Source organism: Leptonotus elevatus, chromosome 21, assembly GCF_054856555.1.
Source record: "Leptonotus elevatus isolate MCC_2025b chromosome 21, RoL_Lele_1.0, whole genome shotgun sequence".
Lineage (NCBI taxonomy): Eukaryota > Metazoa > Chordata > Actinopteri > Syngnathiformes > Syngnathidae > Leptonotus > Leptonotus elevatus.
The window spans coordinates 14,765,524-14,777,942 of NC_141259.1; the positions used below are offsets into that span (position 1 = coordinate 14,765,524).

The 12,419-nt window shown below is 41.6% G+C and overlaps 1 protein-coding gene across 6 annotated transcripts in view; it reads right to left on the reverse strand.

The window, feature by feature from the left end:
* Nucleotides 1–12,419, reverse strand: part of LOC147156076 (cadherin-7) — a 153,712-nt gene that overhangs the window by 26,384 nt on the left and 114,909 nt on the right. For all 6 annotated transcript variants that reach the window (XM_086066223.1, XM_086066224.1, XM_086066225.1 and 3 more), the window contains 4 exons: nucleotides 9,071–9,238; nucleotides 4,925–5,112; nucleotides 3,264–3,517; nucleotides 295–431 (listed from right to left, as the gene is read on the reverse strand). In XM_086066223.1, coding sequence (XP_085922349.1) covers nucleotides 295–431; nucleotides 3,264–3,517; nucleotides 4,925–5,112; nucleotides 9,071–9,238 — 747 coding nt within the window. The remainder of the gene's footprint in view (nucleotides 1–294; nucleotides 432–3,263; nucleotides 3,518–4,924; nucleotides 5,113–9,070; nucleotides 9,239–12,419) is intronic.

Consider the following 12,419-nt stretch of genomic DNA (forward strand, 5'->3'; position numbering starts at 1 on the left):
TCATCCGTCCATCCATCACTCCATCCATATGTACATCCGTCCATCATCCATCCATCCCTCTGTCATCATCCATCCATCCATCAGCCACTCCGTCCACATGTACATCCATCCATCATCCATCTGTACATCCGTCCATCTGTCAGTCCATTCATCCGTCCAGCATCCATCCATCCATCTATCTATCAATCTATCCATCCAACCATATGTCCATCCATCTATCCATCTCTCCGTCCATCTGTCTATCTATTATCCATCCGTCCATCCATCTGGCTGAAAGCTGAAATGTCAACTCACGACTTTCGATGGCGAGGATGGTGAGGTTGTGCACCGAGTTGGCCTCGCGGTCCAGAGGTTTGGCCGTGCTGATGATGCCGCTCAGCGCATCCACGTTGAAGAAGCGCTCCATGTCCGTGTTGCGGTCGATGGAGTACCTGCGCACAGGCAACACAAAGCCCAATCGGCGATAAAGATTTGGACTTGGACTAGAATTATTTGGGGAAACTGAGCTCTAAAAAAAAAAAAAAAAAACATTTTGGGAGTTCAAACTAAAAGATGAACTCGTGTGAGTTTTGTCTTTTTGTGACTCACTGCCAGATCGCTTCAAATGGTTTGACGTCTGCAGCCGTTAAAGGCAGCGAATGAGTTAAACACTCAGAATTTGATTTATTTATTTAATTTGCACTTCCACTCGGGTTCCATTGTCAGCAACTTGACAGGATTCTCAGATGCCACGAAGAGTCGCTTTTTTGTGAACAAAAGCACTTTGATTTGACTGCCGTGGCGCATTTGAATCAAGAAGGCAGTTAAGATGCCAACTGCTACATTAGCTTGTTGCGCTAGCCAATTGGCTGGTTGCAAAACAAAAAAAGTATTTTCTTCGCTTTAATACCATTTGGGGGATTTATTACATGAAATACTGACCTTGTGTAGCCAGAATATTAATAATAGAGCGGGTATGATTTTTGTTTTTCCTCAAATTAAAAACAATCAAAAGAACAAAATTGAAGAGAGCAGTCAGGCAATAAGTTTTATGGCAAGTTATTCTGTTTATTTACATTACTTGTAGTTTTCTTTCGGGGGGGGGGGGGGTTCTTGTCAAAATGGGTGTGTCATATGTGGCTAAATATGTTTAATGGAGGTGTTCGCAAATAAATAAATAAGAATATAATTAAAAAGGACGCCAGCAGAAGATGTTTTAACATGCAAAAAATATATATATATATATATACTAGGGGCAAGTACTGATACCACGTTTCAGTATCGGGCCAATACCCGGCTTTATTTCGGGGTATCGTCTTAACAACGGTGACCGTGCAATATGCTTTAATAAAGAACATTTAATTAAATGCTACAATACTTGCATTTTAATTGGTCTGGGGGAAAAAAAGTGGTATCAAACATGCCTGTGATACATAATTATAATTTTTTTAAATGTTATAGGTCAATTTGACGTGCAACAAACGAAGGAGGCTCTTTAATTAACTTTAATGAGAAAGTATCAAATCAAATTCAACCCTTTGTTTTTTTTTTGTTTTTTTCTCTCTCGATTGTTCAACATTAAAACAGGTGAGTTTGACCCCAAATGTCGCAGGAGAATTTAATAAAAGTTGCATTGGGGTGATGCGGCGCAGATAGGAATGATCCCAAATGAAACTCCTGGAAACGCGATGGCGTTGCCGCCACGCAACTTTGGACGGCTTTCATCGAGCCCGACTGCTGCGTTGACATGAAACACGCAAAACCAGAACAAACAATGTTGATAACAACCAACTTCGCGCATTTGAGTTTTTAATTAGCCGACACCCACGGGTTATTATGGCAAAATAATGCGACTGTGGCGCCGCCATTAGTTCCGCAATCGAATGATGTGGAGGAGAAATCATATTGCAGACGCTGATAATAACCAAGAAAAAAAAAGAAGGAGGACTTAGCAGCAACAATGGTGCAGTAATTTGATTTTCTGATTAGAGCTAGTAACAATCGTGACGGAGCGACGACACAATTCATGCAAAACGAGGTTTGTGTGTGTGTGTGTGGGTGGGGGGGGGGGGGTCGTGACACCCGACAGATTGTCAACATGAGGTTGTTTGTGTTTGGAAGCGAAAAGGCCACCATGTTAAGCCTTGACCCGACTGAAGGAATGCCCTTTTTTTTTTTTTGGGCTTCAAGATGGCATTTCACTTTTGCAGATGCTGCATCTACAAACACGCACGCACACGCGCACACACGCGCGCGCACGATGCCATCTGGCACCGCTCGTGACGGCCACACGGGGGACTTTGCAGGCCATTAAGGCTGTCGTCTCTGTTAGTTTAAGAGCGGCAAAGGATTGCCGGTGAGCCTTTTCATTGTCATTGCTCGTATGAAAAAAAAAAAGTTGCACTCTGTAATGATGATGATGATGATGATGATGATGATGATGATGATGACTAACCGAAAAAGGCCAGTGATTATAAAAACCGTTACTAAGTGCCGCAATAAATGGAAATAATTCGATTAATCGTCATTTTAAAAATCGAATCGTTGAAAATTTGCTAAATCGTGAAATCGAAATTTGTCTCCTGGGTTATTAAAAGCTGTTGTTCGTGTGTTCTTTTGTTATTGTGGTATTTAAGCACAAACTATGAATGTTAAGTTTATGTTAAAACTGATTTAGAATCGGTATACATTATTGTTATCTCAACATTTTGAATAAATGAAATCTTTTTTAAATAAATATTTGTCGGGTTTATCAGATTAGCAGCCCATTTTTATTGAAGCAACCCCCTTCGCTCCCAGCTGTTTTACTGGATTTTGACTGATTTTGCAAGGCCCACAGAATATTGTGTCCTGTTGTTATAAAAACATGGAACCTACCAAAAGAAAGATTCATCAGGGGAAAAAAGTACATTTGTTATCTGTTTCCGTTTTGCAGCAATTAGCATTAGAAAAGCGCCTGTTGCAACTTGGCCCTGACTGATCTCTTATACTCTGCCACCACCTGCTGGCCGTTTTTGTAATAACTACCATTGCTTTAAGCCACCTCTTCATGCCAAAAGCTGCATCAAAGCCTTCTGTATGCTCTTGCATTAAAAAACATATAAATACGTTTTTGGGAATCAAGGACAACGTATGAAAAAAATGATTTACACGTTTTTGGGTTTGAATGAGTTAAAATCGTCCTGAATGACAAAAATTGTTGTTTTGAGCCCAACCCCCCCCCCTCCCATATTGTGTAATCACTGATTACGTGCAAAGAAGAGCAGGTGAGTCAACGTCAGTACCTGATGGCGCTGTTGGAGGTGTCGGGGTCGTGCGCCGACACCCTCCCGATGGACGTGCCCACCCGGGCGTCCTCGGAGACGGACATCCTGCTGAGCGGCGCGGCGAAGACGGGCACCTCGTCCACGTCCTCCACCGTCACCTTGAGCGAGGTGGTGTCGCTGAACGGGCCCAAATTCAGGAAGTTGGAGTCGATGTTCCTGTTGGTGGCCTCGACCCGCAGAGAGAAGCTGCTCTTGCTTTCGAAGTCCAGAGGCTGTCAAGCGGGCATCGGAGCGGAGAGTTTAGTCGGCGTGACTACAAAGTTTGCGCAAAAAACTTTCGGGTGATGGATTCTGGTCATCGTCTGTCGCGAGGGCAATATTAGCGAGCGGCGCGTACGCAAACGGGCCTGAAAGATTTGGTCATTTTGTTTCGGCGTTATTGAGCCGCTCGTTGTGCTGTTTAATAAAAAGCGCGCCAGAACGTCGGTTTGACACTTTCATCGGCCCGTCCGTGTAATTGCCTTGCAACAAAAAAAATCGGACAAAAAGATCAAATTGGCCCCGCTCGCCGCTCGCCGCCGTCCGAATGTCACGTCGGCCTGGAGACGATTTAAGAGGCTTTGGAATTTTGCCGAGGTTGACCAAAACAGACAATTATGACTTTTTTTAATGGAGGCGGTAAATATCTAAAGCATCGGTTGCCATGGTGACGCAATGTTATTTACGCAATTAAGTTTGTTTGGACATGACCACTTTTGGACCAAAACAACCAACCAGCTGCTTAGAAGCTTTTCAAATAAAACCTTTTGCAAATGAGTGACAATTCAGTGAGGACAGCCACAAACTTGCTTTCACATGATCAATATGTGTTGCATTATTACATCCGCATATTGATTCATCAAAATGTTTGTATTCATTTTTTTTTTTTTTTTTTATGTATTTTTCATTCATTAATAGCATTAAAAAAATTGACGTCATTTTGATTTCATTGTAACTAACAGAACACAAAAAATATCTGTCAAACAATTTGGGTGATTAATTATGACATTAATTATAAATGGTGAAATTACAAAATTACAATATATGTCGTGTGATTTCTTTATTTTTGTAATCCTTCATACTGTGACTATATCGAGCAAAAAAAAAAAAAAGAAAAAGTGGTCGGACAAATTTGTGCAATTTGAATTCACACGTATAACGGAAGGTATGGTGTTCCACAGGGTTCAATTCTGGGGCCTCAGCTGACCCTGGGTTCCATCTTAAAGGGATGCTTGACTCATTGAGCCATTTTCAGCAGTAACAAGTTAACATTTTAACAACGTCATTATTTTTCACGTAGAATTAATACCTTCAAAAATAAATGTTTCCATTTGCTGTCGACTGAAGATGGCATCACCTGTGCTGAGTAAGTAGGTAACGACCAATCACGGCTCACCTGTTTTCTGGGTTTGGTCAGCAAACTGAGCCACGATTGGTCGTTACCTACTTACTCAGCACAGGTGATGTCATCTTCAGTCGACAGCAAGTGGAATTTTTTTTTTTTGATGGTAGTAATTGTATAGAAAAAAAATAGTCAAATTCATTTTGAACAAAATTGTGTAGAACTTTGGAGGGTCCACTCGCGCCGTCAGGTCTCCTCGGGCTGGCTATTATTATTATTATTATTGTTTTTGATTTACCTTTAAAAGTAGGAGCACTCCTTCCTGCGTGCTCTCGTCCGTGGTGATGTTGAAGACGCCGGGCCCGTCGCCGTCCATGATCCTGTAGTCCATCTCGGCGTTGGGACCCACGTCGGCGTCGGCCGCCTTGATGCGGGCCACCACCGACCACACGGGAAGCGACTCCAGGATGGTGTACTGGTTGACCTCTGGCGAGAAAGGTACAGACGGGGAGGATAGCAAGTTAGCTCATTAGGGCTAGCAGGGGCGGTGCGGCGAATTTTTTGGGGGGAATCGGCGCCCGACCAAATTCAAGAGGCCTCATTGGGGGCCATATCTTTATTTATGGAAGCGGTAAATATTAAAAGCATCTTGGTTGCCGCGGTGACAAGATTTTTATTTACACAATCATCTGTGTGTCTTTTTGGACAAAAAAAAAACGCTAATCAGCTGCTTTGAAGCTTTCCCAAAAAAACACAATTTCCACATGAATGAGCGTTCGGTGACACAATACCAAAACCTGCCCCCCGTTTATAAATGGAAGCACCTGAGCTCAAAGGTTTGCTCGTCTCATTCGAGCAGGATGCGCTTTCTTTATTACGCAAAGCTTTTAAAACACGCTCTAATAGTTCCCGACCAATTCGGCAATTTGTCGTTGCAGTCAATATGTTGGCTTCATAAGAACTGCAGCAGAAAATGCGGAAAAATTCTAGTATAAATATCTCAATATCTCAGGGTTAGGCAAGGTCGGGGGTCCGAGAGGGAGCCTGTTTTCGGCGTCTCCTGCCTCCGACCCGGGTGTTTCAAATCATCGGCTCATAATTGCGCTCAGCTGTGTTCGAGGAGGGAGGCATCAAAAACATGCAGGACTGCGGCTCTCTGGGACCGAACTCGCCTACCCCTGATTTACACGGAGTCCGTATTATTTTGAAGTGAAATGTCACAGACGATCAAGTTCATTTTCATCGTCTCAAATGGCGGATGGAATTGCAAATTTATGAATTTTATTAATAGCACAGGCCAACATTTTAGGATCGTACAAACAGCGTGGTTGAACTCCATATTTTTGTTTTCCAGAACGTCCCCAATTCGTTTGGTCTGCAAATGGAAGTTCAACTCCATCGCGTCCTTCGGTCCACTCGGATCCAAGCGTCCACTTGACAAGATTCTATTAGTCCGCGACTCTCCATTGTGATTCCCTGAGCTTTTGTCCGACCCCGCCCCCCGGATTTAAAGATGTCTCGCAAGAATAAAGAAGGGAATCATATTCATAATCATAATCTCGGCCCAATCGGCGTGACAGAGCTCATTACGAGACCTTTCTGTCTTCCCGCCCGTCTGCCCGTCTGCCGGCCTTCCAAATGCTAATCTGCCCCACATTGTTTGCTACCATGTAATCTGTATAATGGCTTTTTAATTTGCCGTGGAATGGTGGCTCTTTATAAGGCGAGCGTGCAGGGGGGGGGGGTGGGGGGGGGATCCAATTTGCGTCTCCACCTTTTCCACCTTTCCTCCACCGACCAGCCTGTCCAGGTTCCTTCTGAGGGCCGCGACCGGTCTCCATTGCTCCTTTAATGGACTGTGAGCAGTTCGTATGCAAAAGTCTTAATTCATTCACTGGTAGCCATTTACACTGAAGCAACCCCCTTCACTCCTGGCTGTTTTATTGGATTTGAACTGATTTTGCAAGGCCCGCAGAATATTCTGTTCTATTGCCATAACAACATGGAACCTACCAAAAGAAAGATTAGAGAAAAAATATACTTCTATACGTTTCCGTTTTGCAGCAATAGAATATAGCTAAGTTTCATCATTATTCACAAATCTGTTTGAAAAAAGTGGATAAATCAGCTTTTTTTTCAACATGGCCCTGGTTGATCTCTTATACTCTACTGCCACCTGCTGGCTGTTTTTATAATAACTACCATTGTTTCAAGCATTCTCTTCAGTTCAGAGGCTACATCAAAACCTTTTGTATGCTAGCATGATCATATTTAAACGAGAACGTATTTATACGTTTTTGGGAGCAAATGAGTTAAAGACTCATTCCCAAAACTTAACAAGAAGTTCTTTGGGCGAATTCCAATCGTGAATTCCTCATAGTTTCGGTCAAGGAATTCTCCAAAAAGAGCCACAATCGGAAGCAGACACAAAATTGTCTCATTTTTCTGCCGCTCTCTTGACACTTTTTTCTGATGAATGAATTTCCTTTGTTGTGCCCAAAAAGTCAAAATTGCTTTGCTCGAGTGTGTCTCCTCAGGAAAATGGATGCGTTTTAGTCTTCCGGAACACAACTCAACCCAAAACTCATTCGGGGCATGTCGCACTTTCTCCAAACTGCATGAAAAACGTCTCAAGGTCAAGGTCAAGAAAGTGGCCATTTTGGTTTGAGTTTCTGAGGCGAGTCCCAAAATGTGAAGAACGTTTAGCCTATTCATTGCGAATCCAACCCGGCGAGGTCTCCGGGAGCAAAACCGAAGAACTTCCCCCGAGAGTTTATCACCTCGGCGAGAGACAGCCGGGTTCGGGGATTTAAGCGGCATTGATAAGTTGTTGTGCAAACTCCAGCGCGTCTCGGTGCGAGCCCTCTCCCCGGGAGGCAGCAAATTGATTGGCCGGCGCGGCGGCAGTCCGAGAGCGCCGAGCCGCAGGGCGGCGGGGGCCGTTGGTGGTAAACTGATTGCTGGCGCTTTGGATTATCACGAGACGCGCCCCGGACGTCTTTGAATCCTGAAGCTGAGCCAGCAAGCCATTAGAACGCCAGGAAATAAACCCACAACAACAACAACGGCAAAAAAAAAAAAAAAAATGGAATCGGATTGATCCCAGTTATCCGACGCCAAAGCTTTCCGCGGTTGTGATGAGGATTGAAGCGGGGGAGATTGCACACCTTGCAAGGAAGGCTGCGTTTTAATTTGCTGCTAGCGAAGGCAGGACCAAAGTCAGGTAGTTAGCGGTTAGCAGGTTAGCAGATTAGCAGTTGCGGCGAGCGATGCTGCGAGATTTGGTATCGGAACCAAGAGAAATACCGGGCCAGTATCTCTGTGACTGAAAATAATGTTTTCAAATGATTCATCTTTTTTTTTTCTCTTCATTGAAGTCTTCTTTGTGACTTTCAAAAAAAAAAAAAAAAAAAAAACTAAGAGATGCTAAGCTAAGAGAAGCTAACACACAAATGAATAAGCTAACATACAAACGATAAACTAAGTTACTAATAAAAGAAAAAAAAAAAAAAACTCAAATTAGCCAAATAACTTACAAACTAATGAAGAAACTAACGAGTGAACTGCTAACAGAAAAGAAATAAGTAACAAACTCGCCAACAAACAAAAACACAATTTCACCAAATGACGAAAGTAATGAAAAAAATGTACTCATTTTTAGGACCGTACGATTTGTTTTGATTTGTTGTGATTCCTTCTTTGGTACTTATTTCCACCTAAGTTTTGTGGCGATTGTTTATTTCTTGCTCCAATGCGCTCAGCGAAGGTTGTTTCTTATTTGACAGGCCCGTTTAACTGATTGTTGCGCAATCTTGATCCCAAAAGAATCCTATTTGTGTATCTACAAGTATAGTTAATCCCTTGCCGAGTTTAAAATGGACGGAGGCCAACAAAACAAGAAGGAGAGCAACAAGAACAAAAGAAATGTGTGCGTCAATAAATCAGACCAGATTGTGTTTAAGTCCAAACGTAGACCCGGTGAGCCAAATGTACTTAAAAGTATCAGAAACAAAAGTAGCAATTATGTAAAGTGGCACTTTTAAAGTGTCAGAAAGAGCTTTTGCGTAAACGTCTCACCACTCAGCTTATCTCGAGTGCACTTTATCACTTTATTTATTGCACATTATTTCAATCAAGATAAAATTTAAAAGGAAAAAAAACTGCTTAGAGGGTCTCTTTTTGGACTTTCTCAGAGAAATGCGTGCTTTATTGGTACCGTAAATCCATAACTGTCTTATATTGACAGCTAAAGGCTACAAATTGTTTCCCATGATGCAAGCATGTTAAAAGGAAAAACATCATCAATCAATCAATCAATCAATCAATCAATCAATCGAGTCCCATTTGGGGAAATGTTGCTTGAATTTTTTTTTGCTTGAAATGGATTCCAGACTTCGGGAGTTCTTGACAGACTTTATTCGGAAGCTGCCCGGGAAAAACTTACTGTGAGGGAAGCGAGGCGGGTTGTCGTTGACGTCGGTGAGCGTGACGGTGACGGACGTGGTGCCCGAGAGGCCGCCCATCTGGCCCACCATGTCCTTGGCCTGGATGACCAGCACGTACTGGTCCCGGGTCTCGCGGTCCATGCTGGGCAAAGCCGTTCTGATCACACCTGAAGGAACACCAAAGTGATTTCATTAGCGCGGCCACAAAAATTCGGCCAATACGGAGTAATGAGTACTTTTTTGCTTAAGTACAAATTGTGAGTACTTTTGCTTGAGCTTCCCAATTTTTCCTTGAACTTTTTCCCCAGTAACAAAATCAGATGTTGCAAAAGTACTCATGATTTATACTTAAGTACTTCTACTTAAGTACAAATTACGAGCAAATGTTTCTTGAGCAGGTTTTCCTAGTCACAAGCAGCGGTGGCAAACGTACTTAAAAAATACTCAAGTACTTTTACTCGAGTACTCAGATGATTACAAATTGTGAGCAACTTATTCCTTGAAAACTTGTCAACCAGTTACAAAATCAGAGGTTAGAAAAGATTTATACTTAAGTACTTCTACTTGAGTACAAATTACGAGCAATTGTTTCTTGAGCAGGTTTTCCTAGTCACTAGCAGAGGTGGCAAACGTACAAAAATGTTTTACTCAAGTACTTTACCTCGAGTACTCAGATGATTACAAATTGTGAGCACTTATTCCTTGAAAACTTGTCAACCAGTTACAAAATCAGAGGTTAGAAAAGATTTATACTTAAGTACTTCTACTTAAGTACAAATTGCGGGCAATTGTTTCTTGAGCAGGTTTTCCTAGTCACAAGCAGAGGTGGCAAACGTACTAAAAAAATACTCAAGTGCTTTTACTCGAGTACTCAGATGATTACAAATTGTGGGCACTTATTCCTTGAAAACTTGTCAACCAGTTACAAAATCAGAGGTTAGAAAAGATTTATACTTAAGTACTTCTACTTAAGTACAAATTACGAGCAATTGTTTCTTGAGCAGGTTTTCCTAGTCACTAGCAGAGGTGGCAAACGTACAAAAATGTTTTACTCAAGTACTTTTACTCAAGTACTCAGATGATTACAAATTGTGAGCACTTATTCCTTGAAAACTTGTCAACCAGTTACAAAATCAGAGGTTAGAAAAGATTTATACTTAAGTACTTCTACTTAAGTACAAATTACGAGCAATTGTTTCTTGAGCAGGTTTTCCTAGTCACTAGCAGAGGTGGCAAACGTACAAAAATGTTTTACTCAAGTACTTTTACTCAAGTACTCAGATGATTACAAATTGTGAGCACTTATTCCTTGAAAACTTGTCAACCAGTTACAAAATCAGAGGTTAGAAAAGATTTATACTTAAGTACTTCTACTTAAGTACAAATTACGAGCAATTGTTTCTTGAGCAGGTTTTCCTAGTCACTAGCAGAGGTGGCAAACGTACAAAAATGTTTTACTCAAGTACTTTTACTCAAGTACTCAGATGATTACAAATTGTGAGCACTTATTCCTTGAAAACTTGTCAACCAGTTACAAAATCAGAGGTTAGAAAAGATTTATACTTAAGTACTTCTACTTAAGTTCTACAAATTATGAGCACTCGTTCCTTGAGCAGGTTTCCCCAGTCACAAGCACAGGTGGCAAAAGTACTACTGGAGTATTCAGAAATGAGTACAAATTGTGAGCACTTATTGCTTGAAAACTTGCCCCCAGTTACAAAATCAGTTTGCAAAAATACTCACAATTTGTACTTAAGTACTTCTATGAGTACTGTTGAGGTGGCAAAGTACTCACAATACTTCAACTTAAGTACAGATTGAGAGTACTTTTGCAACCTCCGATTTTGTGACTGGCGACAAGTGTTCAAGGCACACATGCTCGCAATTTGCACTTATTTAGAAGTACTTAAGTAGAAGTACTCAAGTGTAAATTGTGAGTACTTCTGCCACCTCTGCTTGTGACTGGGGAAAAGTGAACAAGGGATTGTAATTTGTAGTTATTTGTAAGTACTTGAGTAGAAGTACTTACAGTAAGTAGTACTACGCTTTTAACAGAATGTAAGGTCTGAGATGAAATGTGTTGTGTCTGCGTGCTGTTAGAACAGATGTGCGTTTTCTTTGGTCCTTCCTCGGGTCTCCTGACGGCCTCACGACTCTGGGCTGGATTCTAAAGTGTTCGGTTTAGGTGAACGGTATGGGATTTTTTTTAATAGGTTTTAGGTGAACTGATGCATACACACTCACACGCACGCACATACAAAATAAAAATGTATTAAAAAAATATGAAGAAAAAAAATAAATAATAAAAATAAAAAAAAGAGAGCAATGATGATGACATGTCAAATCGGTAAAATTACCGAATGAACTGAGCTCTCCAGAAAGAAAGAAAAAAAAAAGAACAGATGTGCGTGCGGGCATTGCCAGGCCAAATATTCCCGCTCTGCCATGGCCATCAATTGACAAATTGTCAACACGTGTATCAGATAACCCACATGAAAGGACCTCCTGCATCATTTTGATGAACGCCTCGTTTTCTGCAATCTAAACGTTATCGCCACAATATTTCCCGATAAATTAGCGGCAGGCGTTTTGAAATGCAGAGAAAGTGCGCTAATCCTTCAAAAGCAATCACTGTTGCCTTTCAAAGTTAATGACTTGCCGTCCGTTCATTAAACGACACTTATTAAAGATTCCCGCGGAATGCGGGAGATTACTTTGTCATTTCTCAGACGCTCGGCGGTTTGATGGAGCAGATCAAAAAAAAAGGCGAATTTCTCGTAATCTTCAAAAGATGTGACATGCGAAGCCAGAAGAAAACACTGCTCGTTAAACATTGTTGTGTGGAATACCCAATTAACGGCGTTGTTTTTAGGCACGCAGTTGGCAGCGTCGTGAATGGAATTAAAGAATCGCTCGTTAATTAATTAGCCATTGCAAACACGGCACATGGCAACAAATTCAAAAATAGAATGACTAGAAAACTGCAGTTCCACTAAGGTCACTGCTACGATTAAATATTAGCAAGCTAGCTAGCAACAAGCTAGTCATTGTTTTTCCTGAGACATTAACATTATATGTGTTTATGTTGTCGTTTGCTCACGAGCGTTTCTTTTCAATGCTACGGTGGCTAACTCGTTTTTCACGCCAACCAAAGTTACAAATAAGCTGATGTCATTTAAAACTTTGCCCGAGTAGCTAATAACGGTTAACATTCAGAACATTCGGCCCAAATCGTCTACGTTTAAGTTTCCGATGAATAAGTTTCCGATGAATAAGTCACAACGGGGTAGAGTTCGCCAGTCCGCGAGCTGACGGACTCAGTAACGGGTTAATTTTCACAAAGAACGC